General features: G+C 38.4%; 1 protein-coding gene across 9 annotated transcripts in view; it reads left to right on the plus strand.

The window, feature by feature from the left end:
• The window catches only part of NRXN1 (neurexin 1), a 426,871-nt gene that overhangs the window by 292,515 nt on the left and 112,659 nt on the right, over positions 1-21,697 (plus strand). For all 9 annotated transcript variants that reach the window (XM_027889907.1, XM_027889910.1, XM_027889908.1 and 6 more), the window contains one exon: positions 8,784-8,955. In XM_027889907.1, the coding sequence (XP_027745708.1) occupies positions 8,784-8,955 (172 nt within the window). The remainder of the gene's footprint in view (positions 1-8,783; positions 8,956-21,697) is intronic.

Consider the following 21,697-nt stretch of genomic DNA (forward strand, 5'->3'; position numbering starts at 1 on the left):
TGAATTAGGAACAGGTTATTTCTGATTGGCAATCCCAGAGCAAGAGAAAAATAGTTAGAAAACAATTCTGGAAATAAATACGCATACAGGCAATCAGTACAAAAAAGGAATGCAAAGTCTGCATTTAAACAGTCTTTTAAAAGTAGTTTTTACTAGTGTTTGTGATAGGCATCTGGAAATATTCAAGACTCTGGTTAATATCAAAGGGAAGTTTATCAAAGGTGTGAATGGCAGGCGGGTGTTCATTTTTCATTAAAGCTCAATAGGAGTTGCGGGTCTAATGCCAATCTTGGTTTTGAATAATTCCCTACAGGTCTTTATTATGAAAAATACTTTGACCCAGATTCTCAAAAATTAACTACTGGTGTTTTCATGAGCATGTGTGTTGATCATATGACTATTAATCATTTAGCATGAAAGCCTGATTGAGAATTTGCTGATTCTTCACTTCTGGTCCCTACTGACTCTGACTTTGGATTTGTTTCAGACCGATAAATTATCAGAAGAGTTCTGTGAAATCTTTCTAAGCACAGAAATCAATGCCCTTAAGCCAGGACAACTTCCAGTATGGATTAAATTGTGCTGATATCAAGGTGCTCTTAATTTGTTTTACACCTCTGGATGACTCTCCTGAATTCCAGGAATACTATTTTAATAATCTCTGTATAAAAATAAAAACACTATGGAAGGGTGCAAAGCAAGCCTGATTTTCCAATCCCACTGTACTCATCTGGAAATGTGTTGATGTGTGTGTGGGGAGGAACAATATTTGCCATTTGTGAGCAGCGGGAACTTCCAATGACTCTGCCATTCCTCAGGCTGGATATACTATATTTCAGGTACTCAAGGTGTCTGCCCACATGGAAAACAAGAGTGCAGAGCAAAGATTATGCTCTGTTTGGTATAACAGTCTCTTCATCCATAGCATTTCACCACAACTGGGACCCCTTGGTGAGACACTAGCAAGGTGAAGACATTTCTGTGAAACATGCTATTTTGACAGAAATACCATATTAAGGACTGACTACTTAAATTGTTCTTTACTGCATATTTTCTTGGAAAAAAATTAATTTTGTGTACTGCAGTAATGATGCTAAGTGGATAATTAGATTCAGTATGCTGCTACTGTGGTCTCTACACCATATGTTTTTCATAACTATTGCATTTTGGGGGACTTGGTTGTTAAGGTAACTATATTGTCTGAGGAATTCATCTTCAGAGTAACCTGAAAAAAATAAACCCATGATATATAGCAATGAGAATTACAATGTTTAAACTAAAGAGGAAAACTGCCAACTGAGAGCTGAAGTGTCAGAATTGTAGATTTATAAATATTTCTATATTTTCTGCTTGCTGAGCTATATGTATAAATTGAATTGCTATAACAACAGTTTAAAGCTGACTGTGAGCTGACTTACTTTAAAGCAGAAAGTGATACAAATCATTATTTCATAGTAGTAAAGAGTAGTTGCTTCCTGCCCTGAAGTGCTGGGTAAGTGACTGATTGATCTCATGATATCTTCTTTCCAGGATTTTTGTTCTGTGGTCACATAGGCAGCATTTTGAGACATAAAAAATTTTATGTCACGTTACTACTTCCACTTAGTGAGCCATCTAGGTGACTCTTTTTCTAGATACGCCTCAGTTGTAAATTAGTCTGATGCTGGGCCCATATTTCACTTTACCTCTTTCAAGGGTCACTAGTTTAAGACTAGAAGCTGCTTAATTTTTACAGAGCAACATTTAAGAGTGCAGTATCTCTGGTAGCATCTGTATATATTTGCATACATAATGTTGTTACAGTGACAGTGCTATTTCTTATATGTCTACCAGGGGCATCTGGTGAACAATTAATTTTTATTTTTTCTGTATTGATTTAGGAAACCTAGATAACTTAATGACATGATATTGGGGTCATGTAAAGTTTATTAAAGGGTCTTACAGAACTTCTGAGTAAAATGAGAGGGTGAACTATGTTGCAAATTCTCCCACCATTTCTCTTTAAAAAAAGCCCTGAAATTGAGGGTCCCAAAACTAGGGGAGGAAAAAAAGAGTTGTTGGTATAAATTTATGATTTATAGATCTGGGGTTTTTAAGTGTCTCTAGAGGGATCTTGGTGTAGGTGAAAAAGATATGTTTGTGTTTAGGTGGGCATGCACAGATTCTGCAGGAAATACTGGTAACATTTCTGGCTCTGGAGACATTTTTCTTCTGTGAATAATCTGAAAAGTGGCAAAGCATAGTGTTAGGCAGCATTTTGTTGCCAGGATTGCTTTTGAATTAGTGTGTGGAAATGGGTACCATAGATCTGACCGCTCTTCTTGCAGGAATCCAAGGGTCATGTTTGGATTCCAGCCACCATTTAAGCCAAGTGATGATGTCCTTCAGGTCATGAAAAAGCTTTCTGAATAAAAGCATGCTGCGTGCTGGGTTACTCAAAAAGACCAGTCAGCTGCAGATACAGTCTTATAGAGCCTTTCTGAAGTAAGGGTTGTCAGTTCATCCCTCCAGTCCCACTGTCTTGGGGACCAGAAGGCTAAGAATCAAGTAAAGGAGAACAAATGGAAACAGGTTCAATGACAAAGGAGAAACATTGTTAGGAAACTAGACTGAGAGGAAGTCAACTTTGCTGCACATTGCTCAGATTTGATACGAGAGTAATGAAATCAGTATTACTTGCACAGAGTATCACACCTCCAGCTGAAAAAGAATCAAGCATTTAGTTTAAAGTCATGGGTTTTAACATGATTTCCAGTTCTTTCTATTAGTCTGCCAACACAGTATCTTGCAAGGCTTTGGGTTTTAAACTTTTCTGTACAATTATCAAACCCAGTAACTTGACTTAAAATGAAAATATTTTTTTTCTCATAACCTAAGGTCTACAAAGACAGAGATTTAAGAAATAAGCAAATATTGGGAAAATAAATGGTGCAAATAAATGGTGAGAACTGGCAAGAAGGAACATTGGGAATAGCTTAGTGTCCTCACCAGGAAACCAGGAAAGGGGAAAGTTTGGCATGTGGAGTTTTCTTTTGTTTTCTTTTCTTTTCCACACTAGCAGCACATTACAGTCTTTGGGAAAAGAAAGACAAACCATACTGTTTCACACTCATCACATGCCAAAAGACTGAATACCAGGTGGATGCATCCTAACAGACATCAGCAGAAATCTTTGCTGCTTTGCTTGAAGTGCCTACCTATGACTGATAACTTTGCTTGCTAGCACTCTGATAGAGGTTTCAAGCACCTCCTACATTTTCTGCAGTATGTCAAGCACTGATATGCTGAAAGCTATAATCCATCCCTGAAAATGGTTACCTTTCTGAATTCATGAAAGGGCACAAAACATGACTATAAGTACTCAAGATGAGGGATGACAGGAGAATGCCTGTTCCTATGGTGTGTTGTCTTGCAGTTGACTAAAAAGGAAAAAAAAATTACTAATGTTGGTAAAAATTAGGTTGGCTATTTTATCACTTGTCATAGAAAAAAGCAATAACAAAAAAAATAAAACTCAGTATTCAGAAAGTTAAGTTCTTTGAGTGGAATATAAAAAGAAAGAGATGTATTCATTTCAAGAACTCTTCCCAGATGGTTTATATTTTCTGTGCTTTTTCCAGGAAGCATTTCCTCTGAAAGATACTAGATGGTAATAAGAAATAATGATGGATTATTAGACTAAAATATATGTAGTTACTCCATTAGTCTTGGAGTTCAAATGTATCTTCTGTCTATTATGTATCCCTCCCCTCACTTTCAGAAGCAAGTAATACTATTTTTAAATATGTATTTGCTTACAGGATCCAGAAAACCAGAAATTATTTTAATTATTTTGCTTAAATTTCTATAATATAGAATATCAGCCTTTGATTACATTTGAGTGAAAATGATCTCACTCTTCTCAATAAAACTAAAGAAACTTACACTTTAATAAAATAAAAGTAAACCTTCAGTTAGTTCTAATACTTTGTTATCACATTCACCAGAAAGTGATTCCTCAGGGACTGACACTATAAGATGCAACCTGGCATGCTTGAATTTTTTCTTCTCTATTTGTTCACCTGTGGGAGTCACAGTATTATTACTTTTCCTTGGAAGTGTTCAAAGGTTGTATTATGAGCTTAGGTTGTCTGTAGTCTCCTCTAAAACTACTGTTGTGCCAAATTTGCACACACTCATGTTTGACTGATTCCAGAGTTATTACTACAGAGAGCAGTAAAATCCTGCTGATGCTATAGGAAATATCAATTCTGTGTGTGTGTGTGTATATATATATATATATTTATTTATTTTTATACTAGCATTGGGTTTATTGCATTTGGAGTTGGTGAATTGGTAGCCCTGAACTAGAGTCTAACAGGGAACAAATTGCAATGTCAGCTGCTGGCTTGATTTGCATTTCACCTTTCTTGTGTGGTTCTTAGGTTCATAAGCATTCCTGGTGCTTCATCAGAAGTCTTTTAAGTATTCAGAGTACAGAATTCATAAAACAGGCTTGAAAGTACTTCACTGGAGTTGCTAGATTACAGTAGTAGTTGCCAGTGCTTTTGAAGACAAAACATTTTGAAGTGATTGTTATGTACACACACATACATACACATCCCATCCTATCTGAGCAATCAAAGCTCCCAGCATTTCAGAGCTCATTAGGAGTGTAGAGTTGGAACTAAACATGTATATCTCATGGTTTTATCCAATTGCTTTGAAGCCATTAATGTATTTATCCTTAGCCTGTGAGCTTGGACTCCTACAAGTGCCTGGACAGAAGAATTTAAACTGTAGACAGAGCCTACATTGCATGTTGCAGTGAGGCACAGGGGCACTTTAGGAAACACCAAATTGACTTACCTGCCTGTGTAATTACTGTAGAAAGAAAAGTTACCCTGGCCTCAGAAACAGGAGAGCTACATGTCCTAAGGACCTCCAAACCAAGAGCTATTTCTGAAGAGCTCCTGGTTGGGGCTTAGAGTGTCACGTAGTGTGTCTGTAGATTAATCAGAGGTCCTGTGCTGCATTGTCCCAGGGAGCAGTGGTGGTGATATGGTGGTTGTAGCGTTATTCATGGTATAAATTTGGGTTTGCAGTTCAAAATAATTTTCAGAGAAACAGAACAAATTTTAGGTCACTCCTCAAAATGCTTCCCTCTTCTCCTGAAGGTGCAGTCTCTCCTTTGGTCTTTCTTGAAAGTAAAATTGGAGACTCTCCCAGCTCCTACATGTCTCCACTCTGTTATTGTGACCAGTTTAAAATAGAAAAAGGCACAATAGGAAAAGAAATTGATTTAATTGCTATGTACTCTCACAAACAGGTGAGGCTGAGATAAAAAAACACAGGCTGAGAACCATGAGCAGCACGGTGGGCTTCTCTGGTCCCTGTGTACAGAGCTGACTTTTATCATGGGAGCTCTAAAATTATTGTCTTTGCTTGTGGGAAAACATAACCTTCTAGGAATATGAGTCTGTACTATTCTGGGTCACTGGCAGGGATGGCAGCATTCAATAGTAATGTTGACTTATTGTAGTACTTAGTGATGAACAGACTTTCCATAGTGCCCATCATCAGGGTGCTGAAGAGGGAACCTCTCATTCAGCATTTGTCTGAGGCTGTTTCTGATAGGAAGAATGACTTTTAAGATTATTTTGAATGAAAAAGTGATGAAGGAAAAATTCTACTACTGTACTATGCCAGTGAGGCTGGCAAAGTGAAAGTAGTAATGTAGTAGGCTTCAGTTTTATCAGTCTCTTTCCTTTCTGCACTACCATATTGCTCTGAAAAGAGGAAAAATAAAAACCAGTTCTTTTTAGCAGGCTACAGGCCCATTAAATTAAGCATAAAAAGGCTGAGGGCTGACATCATGTTATCTAGGCAGGTTACTGCATGTCAGCTGATCTGCAATAACTGAATGTGGACATGGTCTTAACCAAAGATAAATGAAGATAACGTGACAAAGACAAATGAAAAAATAATGTTATCTTGCAGTGAAGAAGGAATGCAGTCAAACTGCTGCATGATTATGCAAGGGCTTAGAAAACCCGCTGCCTACATACAGAGGTGCTTATCTGAGCTCAGCTGATACATGGTGACTTGCTGCTCTGTGGTAGTGGCATCATCTGCTTGGGTCCATGTACTGTCAAGACTTGCATCATATTTTGTTTTGTAGTTCTAAAGGGCTGTGCACAATGGGGTTGTAATTCATGTCATGTCTAACGTTATGTCCAGGAGTCAAGCTTAAAATAGATGCAATAATCAGGAACTCTTCCAATTTGAAACACAGATTTGCTTCCTTGTTTTATGCGGGGATACATAGACGGCCACAAGTGCTGAGGAAGTGTGGAAACAATGAAGTGTATCCTTTAAAAATGGAGGTTTTCGTGGCCTCAACTACATAAATATGTTAGAAATAAAACCAAAGAAATTACTATAGTATGTTATCATCTATTAGGGTGACATTTGCTATTGCAGCTGCTTGCTTGGTGTCTGTGCACAGTACTTCTGTACAGATGTAGGGAAGGTAGGGAAACTTGCCTTTTTTTTAACTAGTAAGTATATATCTATAAGGGAAGGCTAAAGGTCTGCCTTCAAGTCTGTAAGGCATTCATTTCACTTGTCAATTCCTGGCAATTTGCAAATGGTAACTTGGTGACCATTGCAGCACCACATGCTCTAATTTTGGAAATGCTGTTGATATATTTGCCTTGTATGACACTTCTTTTTACCTGCACCTGGTCTATTCATTTTAAAGGTGTTTTTTCCTTGTTGTTTTTTTCTTTTATAATCTAAAATAATATAAGTATATACATATATAGCGAATAGGAAAGCAGGTACATAAAGTGTAGGTTCTGAATAGTATAATTATGAATCACTGTAAAATTAGTCAGCTTTTTTAATCCTCAAAGCCTTTGATTTCTTGAAAGTACTGTGAAAAGGTGCATATGCCATTATCATTCTTAGCTGGTTTTCTGCATTTCATAGATTAGTAAAAGAGGAGACTGTTTTAAATCTAGGACAAAATTATATTTCTTTGTATATGTTTCTGTGTAAAGAGAGTAAGCATATGAATGGAACATGTGAAACAAATAAGCTACTTTATCCATGGGAGAAAATGGGCGAAATCTATTCTAAGTTGTAGCTGACACATTTGAAATAAGGAAGAGCTACAGTTACTTACCCAAGAAAACTGGGAAATTGCCATGCAGCTCACATGGGAGGCAAAAGATGAGTATGTATTGGATGAGGTGGGTCCCCTATTGACACCCTATTGGCATGGAAAAGTAGGACCAGCCAGTAGAGAAATTTTAAAACAATCCACACGTAAGAAATGGGAATGTTTAGAACAGTTTTTAATCAATCAAGCAAATCACATGAGGGAATGGTCCTTTTATTGATTTAAAAAAAATTCATAGCTGAAGAGGTGAAAACTTAATACCAAAATGTTGAGGAGCTCCAAAGGTGTTCAGCAGCTGCTCAGCTGTGCAATTGCAATATACAAACACTATTGGAAAAAAAATTCAGGTATTTAAAAAGAAAATAAAAGGCAGAAGAACTCCTGAGTTCTTTGCTTGAGGGACTTACAGAGATGAGCTGCAGAGATGAGCTACAGTTTCTACAGGGAGTCATGTTAGGGTAGTAAGAGGAAGAGGGAACAGACACAAGAGCTATGGAGAGGTGAACATTTAATTGTGTTTCATCTGGAAGTGTAAAAACTAAGAAAGATGTACTAGTACCAAGGACATGAAATTTCAGATAGAATTACCACTTATTATGCACAAGTCCCTAATCTCATACTGTACAATGGTTTTCTTTTTTTCTCCTCAGTGTAGTAAATACCTTTTTTGAGGAACAGAATTGATTTTACAGGAGAAAAAAAAATCACGAAGCCCTTAAGTTAAATTTTAATAGACATTGAAAGACTTTATTAAAATGTAAATGTCTCATTAGAGTGAACAGCTTAATAATTAAAAATCAATAAAAATGAAAACATGCCAATATCATAATCATCTGGAAAATCTACAGCCTTAGTCTAAGGTATGTGGGTAGTCCCCTTAGCCTTGTATGCACTCAGACACAGGAGTTTATAGGCAAATCCAGCAAAAGAATAAGCCTCTGCCCTTAGTGGGAACAATACACCATCCCTGTGTCAGCAAATAGCTCTCACTGCTCTCTGGCGTTGAACAGGAAAGTCTTTTTTAGTCAGTCAGTCTGTTCTTGGCTTAATGATTCACAGTTACTACAATATGATGCCAAAAATCTCACCATTAAAAAAAAGGTTCCTCCTTTGTTACCATTTGTGAAGCATTGGACTATGAATGAGGTTTGGAAAAAGGAGAAGCAGGGCTGGGCCCTGGCTTTTATAGCCAGAAAATTCTTGTATCTCTTCCAAGTGACACTGCAAGGATTTCTGTTTTGAAAGTCTAAAGGGAAAAACTGTGTTTTATCCTTTTGGAGCTGAGGGAGAGGACAAAGAAGGAAACCTTGAGCTTTTCTCCTCCTTCCCCCCTCCTCATCTTGGTCTGAATCTCTTGGAAAAGAAGAGACCTCAGTTTGGTGAAATAACTCCTTTGGAATATCAATTATCCATCAAAAAGACGTCACAGACCTACTAAGCTGTCAGAAGGCTTGTCACTACAACAAGCAAGTCTTCAGAAGTTACATCTGAGGAGGGAAGATGTTGTTAGAAATCTTTCCCTGTGTGACACACTGTCTCAGTTTCTTGCTAAAACAAGTCTTAATTAGTTCTTCTCTTTCTTCTTCCTTTTTTTTTTTTTTTTTTTTTAAATATGCAGCACCAGGGAAAAATTGGAGTTAAATTTAATGTTGGAACCGATGACATCGCTATTGAAGAGATGAACGCAATCATTAATGACGGGAAATACCATGTAGTTCGCTTCACAAGGAGTGGTGGCAATGCCACGTTACAGGTGGACAACTGGCCCGTTATCGAACGTTACCCAGCAGGTAAGGGCTTACGCAAACACTTGTCGTGAAGAGGGTGGGGGACGCGCGGAGTTTGGCTCATTTTTGCTTCTCTTCTGGTATAACATCAGCTTCTTTGCAGTGTTTTAGTAGCTAATTAAGTAGTTAAAGAGTCCTGAGCAATGTACAGTTTATGATGATGGCATTTCCTAAGCGAGTTTAAAGGCACAAATTCAGTTTATTACTGGAAGTGGAAAAATAGAGTTATCAAGGCATGAAATAGTAGTTTTGTTGCTTGTTTTCATTTGTTTTCATTGAGTTACTGTTTTAGGGGGGAAAAAAAAGGCTTTGACAAAAGCTACAAAGTAAAGTGACTCCCAAATCTATCCCCAAGTGACGGAGTAAAACATTTACTGAGGAAAAGGTTGTCTGTGTTCTTTTGATGACAAGTTGTTATTAAAGCAATCCGAAGCTTGTGAATTTAGCAGAAGTGTTCCAGCAGGCATGAACCAAAGGGTGTAGCAGTTATCAATTGTACAATCAACCAAACAACCAAACTGAGATGGCTCAACTTAAAATGCAAACTACAGGATATTACTTATGCAAATGATGCTGGTCACTTAAGTGAAGGCAACTCGAATGAAGACAGAGTTGCCTTGATGAGGCCCAAATTTCGTTTTATGCAAATGCCATGCAGTGAAGACTATTGTGTTACTAATTTTCTTCATTTTTAAAGACAACAGGTTTTTCAGACATGCAGTCCCTTTCTTACTGAGTAGGACTACTGAGCCATTAATGGTAACTTATAAATCTGTGTGTTATCTCTTAACTGTTGCTCTGTGTGTTATATTATTAAACAAAAGGCAGCAAATCCAGAGATGTAAGCAAAAGCAAATATGAAACCAGAACGCCTATTATGTAAATAACAGTTCTGATTTATCTGTTTAAAAGTAGAAAATTCTTCATTTTTGGGTGTGGAATGGGACAGGAAGATGTGTTTCACTAGCAAGAAACGCATAAGCCATTTTCTGTACTAACTATTAGTATTTAGGGTGGGCTTTTTTGCTATTGTTGTTGCCATTTTGAATTGCAGTCCAGTTATTCATCTGACTTTTTAAAAAATAAAAGCAATTTTTTAAAAATCCACAGGTGAAATATAACCCTTCACATCATTTTTTGGAAATAATTTAGAATTCAAAATAAAAATGACAGTATGTATTGGTGAAAAAATTATGTATAGCAGGAGTTGTTAGAAAAAACCACCTGTGTGCTAATGTGCTATGAATGCATGGTGGCTCTGAAAGTTAGTGCCATTCATTATTTCTAAGTTAGACACATCTCTGAGTGGTGATAAACTCTTTAGGGAAGGTGGGATAGTGAACGAAATATGTCCTGTGATCTTTCAGATATTCCTGCTTCCCCCACGTACCCCTTTTTTTCTAATTTTGCAGTGTTTGATAAATGATTTCTGAAATGACAGGGTGGAAGCTGGGGAGGACTGTGTCTTACGTTGTATTCAAGACCTAAACAGCACAAAGGAAAAAATAAGTTTGGGGTGTTCTTTTGCCTCTTTTGTTTTCTACCTAAATGATTAGCATGAATTTACCTCTTCCAAGCTCAGGAGTGATGCATCCCAACAAAGAGGAAGTTAGACAAATACACCAGGAGGCCTGTGTGGTTGAACAAGGAGCTCCTGGACAGGCTCAAACACAAAATGAAGCCTGCAGTGTGTGGAAGCAGGGGCAGGTAACCTGAGGGAAATACAGAAAAATTATCTGAGCAGCCAGGGATTGGGTTAGGAAGGACAAAGCCTTGATGGAATTAAATCTGTCTGGGGATGTCAATGGGCAACAAGGAAACCTTCTACAGGTATGTCAGTTATAAAAGCCAGACTAGGGAAAATATGGGATCTCTCTGGAGGCCTCGTTAGCAGGACATGTAGAAGGCTGAGAGGCCACACTTTGAGTACTGTGTCCAGTTCTGGGCCCCTCAGTTCAGGAAGGATATTGAGGTGCTGGAGTGGGTCCAGAGAAGAGCAACCAGGCTGGTGAAGGAACTCGAGCACAAGTCCTATGAGGAGAGGCTGAGGGGGCTGGGGTTGTTTAGTCTGGAGAAGAGGAGGCTCAGGGGTGACCTCATCACTCTCTACAACTCCCTGAAAGGAGGTTGTAGCCAGGTGGGGTTTGGTCTCTTCTCCCAGGCAATCAGCAGTAGGAGAAGAGGGAATGGTCTTAAGCTCTGCCAGGGGAGGTTTAGATTGGATATTAGGAAGAAATTTTTTATGGAGAGAGTAATCAGGCATTGGAATGGGCTGCCCGGGGAAGTGGTGGATTCTCTGTCCCTGAAGGTTTTTAAGATGAGACTGGATGTGGCACTGAGTGCCATGATTTAGTAACCATGGCAGTGTTGGATCAAGGGTTGGACTTGATCTCAGAGGTCTTTTCCTGCCCGGTTGATTCTATGATTCTAAGGATTGAGAGAATGAAGAACTGTAGAAGATCATCAGATCTGAGACTATTTAAGGAACATGAAGCTGCACAAGTCCATGGGACCTGACAAGATACATTCAGTACTGAGGGAACTGGCCAAGGAAGTGGCCAAACAAGTATCCACCATATTTGAGAGGTTGTGGCAGTCTGATGAAGTGCCCACTGACTAGAAGGAGGGCAAAATAATCCCCATTTTGAAACAGGAAAATAAGGAAGACTGAGGGAACTACATGCTAGTAGTTCTGTGCCTGGCAAGATCATGGAGCATATCATCCTGGAAGCCATGCTAAGCTACATGGAAACTAAAAAAGGGATCGGTGACAGGCAACATAGATTCAGTAAGGGCAAATTTGTGCCTGACAAGTTTGGTAGCCTCCTACAATGGGGTTATAGCAGTGGTGGATGAGGGAAGAACAGTTGATGTCATAATTTTACACTGTCTGGCACAACATCCTTGTCTTTAAATTGGAGAGACATAGATTTGACAGATGGGCCACTTGATGGATGAGTAATGGGCTGGATAGTACACACAAAGAGTTGCAGTCAATGGCTCAGTGTCTGAGAGGAGACCAGTGATGAGTGGCATTCCACAGGAGTCAGTACTGGGACCAGTGCTGTTTTAATCTTTGTGGATGACATGGACAATGGGATCAAGGGCACTCTCAGCAAGTTTGTCATGAGTGGTGCAGTCAACATGCTGGAGTTGCCATCCAGAGGGACCTTGACAGGCTTGACAGGTGGGTCTGTGCAAACGTCATGAAAGTCAATAAGACCAAGTGTAAAGTCCTTCACCTGGGTTGGGACAATCCCAAAAACAAGTACAGGTTGGGTGGAGAATGGGCTGAGAACAGCCCTGCCAGAAAGGATGTTAGTGGATGAGAAGCTCAACATCACATGGCAACGTGCACTTGCAGAGCAGGCAAATGGTACCCTGCACTGCTTCAAAAGAGATGTGACCAGCAGTTTTAGGGAGGGACTCTGCTCCTCTACTCCACTCTGGTGAGACCCCACCTGGAGTGCTGCCTTGAGCTCTGGAGCCCCCAACATAAAAAAGACATGGACCTGTTGGAGCAAGTCCAGAGAGGAACCACAAAGATTCCCAGGGGGCTAGAACATCTCTCCTGTGAAGACAGGCTGAGGGAGCTGGGGCTGTTCAGCCTGGAGAAGAGAAGGTTCTGGGGAGACCTAATAGCACCTTGCAGTACCTGATGAGGGCTACAAGAAAGCTGGAGAGGGACTTATTACAAGGGCAGTGATAGGACAAGGGGGAATGACCTTAAGCTGATGGGTAGATTTAGATTAGATATTAGGAAGAAATTTTTTGTTGTGAGGGTTGTGAGGCATTGGCACAAGTTGCCCATAGCAGCTGAGGATGCCCCATCACTGGAAGTGTTCAAGGTCAGGTTGGATGGGGCTTTGAGCAATCTGATCTAATGGAAGTGTCCCTGCACGTGGCAGGCGGGTTGGAAGTGAGTGCTTTTTAAGGTCCCTTCCAACACAAACCATTCTATGAGCATAAAAATACTTTTTTTCTCTGTTCCATTTCTTCATGAAAATACAAAGTGCCTGCAACAAGGTCAGAGTGCAGTTGAGTTCTGAAGATAGGGGCACACAGAATTTGTTTATACTGAACATAGGTCAATTTAGAAAATAGACTGATTTTCTAGAGATGGGATTACTGGAGTTGAAGAGGGTTGGATGTTTCTTTCAGAAAGGAAAACAAAAAAATTAGAGCTTTTTGAGCTACCATAAGCAATCCATATGCAAGCTGCATTTCAAGGCATTTTCAGTTGCTTCATTAGATGAGGTACAGAATCCCTTGGCTTGCTTTGCTGCTGGATCTTTCAAGACTGCTATAATTTTCTTTGCCTTTCCCATAGCAATATCCTATGTCTCCTGTATGCCGTAACATCACTTTTGATTTCTGTTCTTCTTCTTTTCACCTTCCATCTCTTCTCCCTTCCCAGCACGAGCACATCTAGCCATACCTTTCTCTTCTGTTTCCATACTGCTCCATCAGGTTTGGCAGTCTTCATTTAAACCCTTTTTAAACACTAGTTTCTTCGCAGACTGGTATTGATATACATTTTAGAAAAGACATAGGCTTATCCTGAAGACTATGCTGCCTGTGAACAAGCGTGATACTGAAGCAAGAATTGAAACTGGAGATAGTAATGACTTATGTCCAAACCTACTCCTTTCATTCCAGTTCTAAAAGTAGTATTTCTAAAAGTGACATTTTAAAGATACCAGACAACACAGTGTGACAAATGCTGCTGCATCCAGTTTAGATGTGCTTCTGCTGTGTCTTTTTTAGGGACAGACAGTAGTATCTGGCACTGGTGGTTAACCAGCTAACTTCCTATTGGCTTGTGTTTTGGATGGAGACGTTGCAGTTGTATGGTATCAACAGAATTTGATCCTGTTTGCATGAGTGAGGACTCATTAGCTTTCATTTCCATGCTGGAAAGGATGTTCTTTTCTACTTTGTACCTGATTTTTGAATTGTTTCTTTCTGCATGATTTCTGAATTAACCTGCACCGCTGTACTTAAGCACAGACTTATCTCTCCTGCTTCTGGTTTTGTTTGGCTTTTTTTTTTTTTTAATTAAAAACAGAAACGAGATTAGCAACCTAATTAGTAAATTTGCTATTCTTAAATATGCGGAATTTCCTTTATCAAAAATAAAATAAGACTTAAAAATTAGTTAGTTGCCTAAAGGATAACAACTGATCTTCCTGGTAAGGTCTTCCCTTACCAGGAAATATTTTTCTCTGAATTACACTTCTGGTTGGAGTGTTTAATTACAAGATAGCACTTGTTTTTGTACATCGTCTTCAAATATTGGGTGAAGATTTTCTGAGAAAAGTATCAGGTCAGAGGCTTGGGATTTTCCAGCTTCATTGCCTGTGTATCCTTCATAAAGCCCGATCTATGCTGCAGATAAGGGCACCCAAGCCCAGTAACAGTGGGTGCTGCATCACTTGCTGGAAGTGTGCTGTGGGCACCCCTGTTGATGCTCAGAGAGACCATCTTTTGAAAAAGAGCTGTGGCTCTGATTGCCACAAGTCTATGTGGGATTTCTAGGAAGTCTGAATTCAGTCTCAGGTCTCAGGAGCTTCCCAGAGTTCAGTGTTCTTGCAAGCAGTTTTCTAGCTGTTGTAGCACAGGTGATCATCCAGTATTTCTTTATGATCAGTCAGAGAGATGGACACCTTCCAAAAAGTGCATGTGGCAGTGCTTCACAGGGCTTCCATGGTGGATTTGTGGGTTTTATCCTAGAGCTGTATAAAATGCAGAAGTGACCCTGAAAGATGAGTAGAATCTAGTATCTCTCTCTTGTTATTTTATTCCTGAACCCACTAGACTTGAGTTTTGTTTGGGCCAATGAACCTTCAGTTTATATCTGAGTAGGTGTGAAATGAGAGATCGGTAAAATGAAAAGAGGTAGGGGTAGTCAGTGATAGAGAATGATTATCCTAGTAAAGGTGGATGGTTGTTTTTTGAAATATAGTTAGAAAATATGTGGTTTTGTCCTAGACAAATGTGATGATTTCAGTATCCTGAAATGGATGGATAATTTTTAGAAACAGAGGTTTAGATTTGGTCTTCCAGACTACCACTAGAGTAATTTTTTTTATTCCAAAGTTGCTCTCTTGCCATTTCTCTGAGTAAAATGGTAGAGCTATGAGGATGTGCACTTCAATTTCTGCCTTTTATTGAATGTTTGTCCTGTTTTCTCCCTTTCTTGTTGTGTTTGTGACTGATGGGTGGCCCTATCATTGCAAAGAGTGCAATATAGTTTTTCGATAGCTAAGATGCCCCATCTGCCCTCAATTTATATATTCCATCTTTCTTAACTAGATTCAGTGTTATGTCTCTTTACTGAATTATCATCATCCGTCTGCACATTCCCAAAGAACTTTAGAATTTCACCTTGGCCTCTTTTTCAGATAGTGAATTCACATTAACTTATCTGGATGCAGCCTAATTTATGATCATATTAAACAGGAATGGGAAAAATGCTGACTGTTCATTCAGAGTTCCTAATCAATAGACTATCCCCATTTCCATGCAGATCCTTTCTACTCCTTGTGGCTTATCTTGTCTGCTTCACTACTTGGTTTTAATTGCACTTTGCAACTGCCTGCTGTTGTGGCAACGGGACTGCACCATAGTAGCAACTCCAGCTACTTATGTGAAGAGACTGCTCTTGCAACTTGTTAGGTAATAATTCTACACTGAAATGTAGATTTTCTAAAGATACATAAACCAAAGAACTTGTTAATTTGGGTCAAACTGAACTAACGATTATGGCCAAAGTTTTTTTTGTTTTTTTTTTTTTTTTAAAAAAAAGGGAAATTGGTTTTAATAATGTCAAAATATTAATTTCAGTATTTTCTAAGTAAAATATTCTGATTTTTCATGTCAAGATTGCCCAGTGTTATTAGGGGACTTAGGTAATCTGAGAACAAAGCATTTTATTTAATTTGAAACAACCTTTTCTTCCTTACCTGAAAGAAAATCTGTTACATAGCAGATCAAATGGGGAGAAGAGAAAACCCAAATCTTTCTCATAGCAGTGCTCATAGCCATATCTATTTAACATGAAAAACAGTTTTCTTAATTTTCTGATTTTTGCTCCTTAGTACATTTTATTAGTCTGGGGACATATATGAAAACAAGCTAGAGGATGTTTAAAAGCCACAATAACCACCATTATTCTGAAAGAATTTCAGAATCACTTTTCTGAGACTAACTCTATGCTTTCTGTGGTCAAAGGCAGTTTGCCCAATGCTGATTTTATTAAAACACACAGCACAAGAAATCATTTTACCAGTGGCAACTTACTCTTCAGGACTTCCATCACAAATCAGACTGATGCAGAATTTCCTGGATAGAAAATGATCTATTAGATATTGGCCAGTGTGTCTGTGGTTTCAAAGCTGTTCTATCTACTAGGAATGCTTAGCAGTTCCTGGAACCCTGCAGCAGTTTGGAAGGTAGAGCCTGATGTAGGCAAATATCTAAAATGAAGCCTTCCCAGTCATCTCTGGATCTCTGGTCAGCCTTAGGAAAGCATAACTTTATTGCAGCTGCCCTCATGTACCCAGTGGGTCAGGATGTGTCGGGGATGTGCCTGACAGACTGAGATCTGAAAGCATGAACATGTCACTCATTCTGTTTGCTTTAAAGAGATTGTCCAAAACACTGCCAGACTACTGGAACAGATGTATCTCTGTGATTGGGGAGTACAGGTTGTGACTGAGCATATACACCAAAGAAGAACCTGTGTGAGAGCCCATGTATGTTGGCAGAAGATCAAACTGCAGGCTGACATTATGCTTAATGCCAAGTACCTCTGCCATAAGGCAATTGCCAGCTGAAGCCCTGAGGGCTTTGGTATAATACACAATAATTCTGCTCTTTTTAGGTTGGTTGGTTTTGGGTTTTTTTGGTGGTTTTGTTTTGTTTTTGTTTTTCGCTTTATCACATAAGGTTAAACATCTGAGGTCACGCATTGTCTTCAGGGACTTTCTCTGGATCTGTGGGTTAGGGTTGTTATTGCAGAACATCCAAGGGCTAGCAGAAGGGAGCATGCCATTTAAATGCTTCTCTTGATCCCTGTATTCTGGAAAATAGGAAAAGGGTTTGTTGTCTTTTCATGAGTTACATCTGACTTTAAGATAAGTGCTAGGAGTCAGCCATTACCATGTATCCTATTTAGGGTAAATGGCATCCATTTGTCTTGATTTTTGTGTTCAGATTGACCGTAATATTAACAGGAGACCTTTGTGTTGCTACATTTGTTTCTCTAGGAATGGATTCCAGTATTTGCCAAGCAATCCATGTACTTGTCTAACTTGCATACTATGGGCTTAGCAATAGCTTCTGAATTCAAGCCCCTTCAACCACTTCTGAAGAGAATCAAAGATGTTTTTCAGGTGTGAATGTGGTGGTAAGGAGAGCTCTCAAACACTTTCACAAATGTATCTTTGAATATTCCAATAAAATGAACAGTCAGCCTGTTATCACCACATCCATGCAAAATTATAATTGTCAAGGTGATGTAGGAACTTAACAAGTAGATGATCACTTAGTATTTGCCTTGCCTTGCATGTGCCATAGGGTAAGCTTTCAAACCTCCCTGGCCACTGCTGTTAGGACACAGGACTTTTACGGTGTTTTCCAGGCTGAAATAATACAAGCCTTTTGACTGCTATTTATTTGTCCAGCAGCACATCATCTTTACCCTTTTTTTCACTTGATTCCTTCTTTGGATAAAAGAATATACCTTGATTCTCTCTTGTGTGCTTTCCTTTGCTATGGTCAGAGTTTCAACTCCTGCGGTCAGATCGGTCGTCAGTCAATCCTGATAGTAGACACAGAGGATATGAGGAATGTCCTCATCTGATAAGCTTGCAAAGCTTGCAAACTTGGTGGGGACAATGCTTCCAAAGACAAAATAAAAACTGCCTTTCTACCCAGGAGGGATGTGCAATGGAAAAGGCTTAAGTTCTATTCACAGCAATTAAGCTTCTATGAAACACATACTGCCCCATGTCTCCTGTTTTGTATGTCATTTTCCTGCTGGGAGAAACCAGCAGTGTCAATGAAACAAGGACATCTCATAATACTTTACTTCCCTTGGAGATAACAGTGTTAGGAAAAAACAGGAGGATTTCTCAGGAACTCTCCATCTGGGAATATACAGAAGATGAATTATACAGTGCAAGTGAACACTTTATGAATAAATTTGTGCCATATGTATAAAATCAGGCTTTAGATGTGGGAGATGTGGCTCTAAAATATTTAGTCTCTGGAATTACTAAGAGGAGCATGGGAAAAATACCAGCTAAGTCAGTAGTTCCTTTGTTACCAAGTAATGTCTCCTCCTGCCTGATTTGGAAAGCAAAACTCATCAGTGTTATTTATGGCCTTTGATGTGTCCATGGAGTTACATCCCCCAGGGGCTCTGTTTATGCTGAGGTCTCCATCTGGGAGATCTGCTGGTAACAACTATTATAGTTAAACCTACTCTGGTTTGATAGGAGATAATGGGGCATAAATATGAATGAGTTAACGTACTTTTGGGGTTTTTTTTTAGATTTGCAAAGAGTCTTTAACAAAGTTCCATATGTGAAAATATTCAGGAAGAAATTACACAACCCTAGTGGTAAAGGCCAAGTTCTTTGATGGATCAAACTCTAGCTTAGGGGAATAGAGGCACAGATTCCCACCTAATGAAAATCAAAGGAGTAAATCACTTTATTTTCAATGGAAGTATGATCATATATAACCTTGTTATATATTGAATAACATTGATTTTTTTAATAAAAGTTAGAAACCCTACATACAAGCTGTTCTAGAGATGATTTCAAGATTACTGCAGAAGAAAAAAAGCAAGTGTTTAAATCCCCCAGATTTTTACATTTCTGAAATTCAAAAATTAATTTTTGTGTGTAATTTATTTGCATTTTTTTCTAGAATGAGAGGTTTTGTAAATTCTTTATTAGTTTATACAACATTTTTGTCATTCAAAGCATTTTTTGTTCTTATCCCAAAGCTAAAAACCTACTTACTCTGTTGGATAAGCATTGTAACAGTAAAAACAAATTTGATCCAAGAAAGATAATGCACATGGGTGAGATCATTTGAATTTTCATAGAAAATATTTTTAATTGATTGCACTGGCTCAAGACAAAGGTTTAATGCTGTAGACAGCTCAAGGATTATTTTCATTATCATTCAAAAACCAAGTAAGTTCTGAGAATGTTTAGAATGCTACAGAAATATTGATGGAACTTTATTTAAATCAATGACTCACTTTCCCTCTAAAGGATTAGAGGTTTGGATTTTTTTTCCCCATTCCCATTTCTTTATTTTCCCAATTATGTTAGTGATAGAAGAGCTTAAGAAATGAGAAAGAAAACTGTACTGGGTCAAGTCTTCTCCCTAGCACAAATTGTTTCTTAGAAGGTAAATTAGGAGAAAAGTCCTGCTCTCCAGAAATTTTCTTTTGCTTTCATTTCAAACACTTTCAGATTCATCCCACTATGTTCTTGTATGTCTTTTCACAAACTGGTTTTCTTATTTCTCTGTTCATCATTATAGACTTTCTTTGGATGCTTTTTTTTTAGTTTGGTTTTCAACAGCACCTGTGTTTGAAAATGAATAGTGAGAACACTGGGACCACATGCAAAGACATATGAAGACATTAATGCTGATCGTCATCTCTGCGTTCTAAGATCTTAATTTTCTTTTTCATACCCGAGAACTGAAAAGCCCAATATCATTCTGCAGCTGACTACGTACTGAATGTCTTTCCTCCTGAATCCTCTCTCACAGCATCCCAATTTATCTCAAGAACTAGTGTGACTGGTCCTATATCTTAAGTGTGTGACCTGCACTTCGTAGTATAAAATTTAGTGTCACTTCTATTAACTCAGAAGGGCTCTGTTCCTCTTGGCTGATATCTGCAACCTCCTCAGCATTACCAGTATGTCTACTTTGATGTAATCTACAGATTTCATTGTGTGGTCGACGTTTTTTACAGAGATCAGTGAAGAAAATAGCAAAGATGATTGATTCTGGAACACATCTCAGGTACTTTCTTAGGAGTTCCACCCTGTTAGTTTTTATGTGGGAAAACCACTGGTTTTCCTCACATACACATCTCCAGTGGCTGCTGTGGTAGCTCCAGTGCCACAGTCTAATGCAGGTTGAAATTCACCATGATATTCATCTCGATAAACTAAATGCTGAGTTCTACATTATCATGTTTGCTTGACTTAGCACTCATATATCTTCTGCTCATTCAACTAGATGGCATCAGCTCTCCAAAATACTTGAAGAGCTTTGATAAACCTGACCAAACTACTATTTCTTGAGGATTTTTATTTTTCAAATATAGGTAATATTGTGGGGAACATGAGGACTAGAATATGGTATAGTTGACACATTGGTAGGTCTGAATGTGACAAGCAATGACTGTTTATCATCTGTGCAAGTGATTCACTAAGGAGCTAAAGAAGACACCATAATGAAGTGGGAGTATTAGGGAGAAGAAGATTCCAATTCACTAGCTAGTTCCTGGAAGAGGCTTGCATCCTGGGAAGATGGGCACCTTGAGTGGGACCTAAAGCAAACAGCCCTTTAGTTCAGAAGCTTGTCAATAGCTAGACAAGCAGGCTATGGTTTCTACATGAGACAGAGAAAGGAGGAGAGAAAAAAATCCTTGTTCGATGCTATCCTTTGTTGGGTTTTTTATGCACCTCTTGCACTCTATTTTTTCCACAGTTAATCAATGATTTGCTACATGGCATCATATCAAATGCTTTACTGAAATCCAGATAAATTAGTTATACTCCATTTCCTTCATCTAGAAAATCACTTATCTTATCAAATAGGGCTATTAGATTAGTCGAACATGATTTGGTAAAGTTTTGCATTTTATCTCCTTTTCCAATCACTTCCATGTCTTTAATTCTTTCCTTTCAAATTTGTTCTAAAGCATCGTGTATGGCTAAGGTCAGAATAAATAGTTTGACTAGGTGGCTTTTAGTTCTTCTTACTTAAAGCTGTCGTGGTTTTGCAAACCACGACAAAAGCTATTATACTTTCTGTTCTCTAACACAAGAATTAACATGCCCCATTGGATAGCTGTATTTAAAAACTCCTGGCTTGTTATTTTACGGTTTTGGGACTGAGATCACCTTCCTCTCTTTCTGACCTCACAAGTTCATTAAAAATATGGACATTGCTTTCTTTTTAGCTGTGGAGATCTGCATTTTCATAGACTTTTCATGTTCCTGTTAGTCAATTCAATCTGCTGCCTTGGATCATCATCAACCTTACTACAAAGTGACTCCTCTTGACTCTACAATCTCTTTTTGATTAGAGCACTTAAGAATCCCTTGCTTTTAAATTTATTTTATTTTATTTACAAGGTCCTTTGAGCTTATGTTTTGGCAACTTTACTTATGTATTTATTTATTTTTCTAGTTCTGAAAGCTTCTACTTTCTTTGCTGAGCAAGTCTGGGGTTTTAACCTCCTAATACAGTCTATAATAGCATAGATAATTATGTAGTCAGTCTAGTAGGTCTCCCCTTGTATATTTTTAACCTTGCAGATGCAAATGTAAAAAAAAAATTAATGTATTATTATATTAATACCTTACCTTATAGAATTTCCAAGTGTTGTTCCTGGCTGATTCCAGTCCGTCATACTGATTACACCACCTGATTTCCTTAACGTGATCAGATTTTTTTTCTTTTGAAATCAAGAATCTGA

The sequence above is a fragment of the Empidonax traillii genome, unplaced genomic scaffold (assembly GCF_003031625.1).
Source record: "Empidonax traillii isolate 1590-97213 ecotype Southwest subspecies unplaced genomic scaffold, ASM303162v1 scaffold275:size1536655, whole genome shotgun sequence".
Classification (NCBI taxonomy): domain Eukaryota; kingdom Metazoa; phylum Chordata; class Aves; order Passeriformes; family Tyrannidae; genus Empidonax; species Empidonax traillii.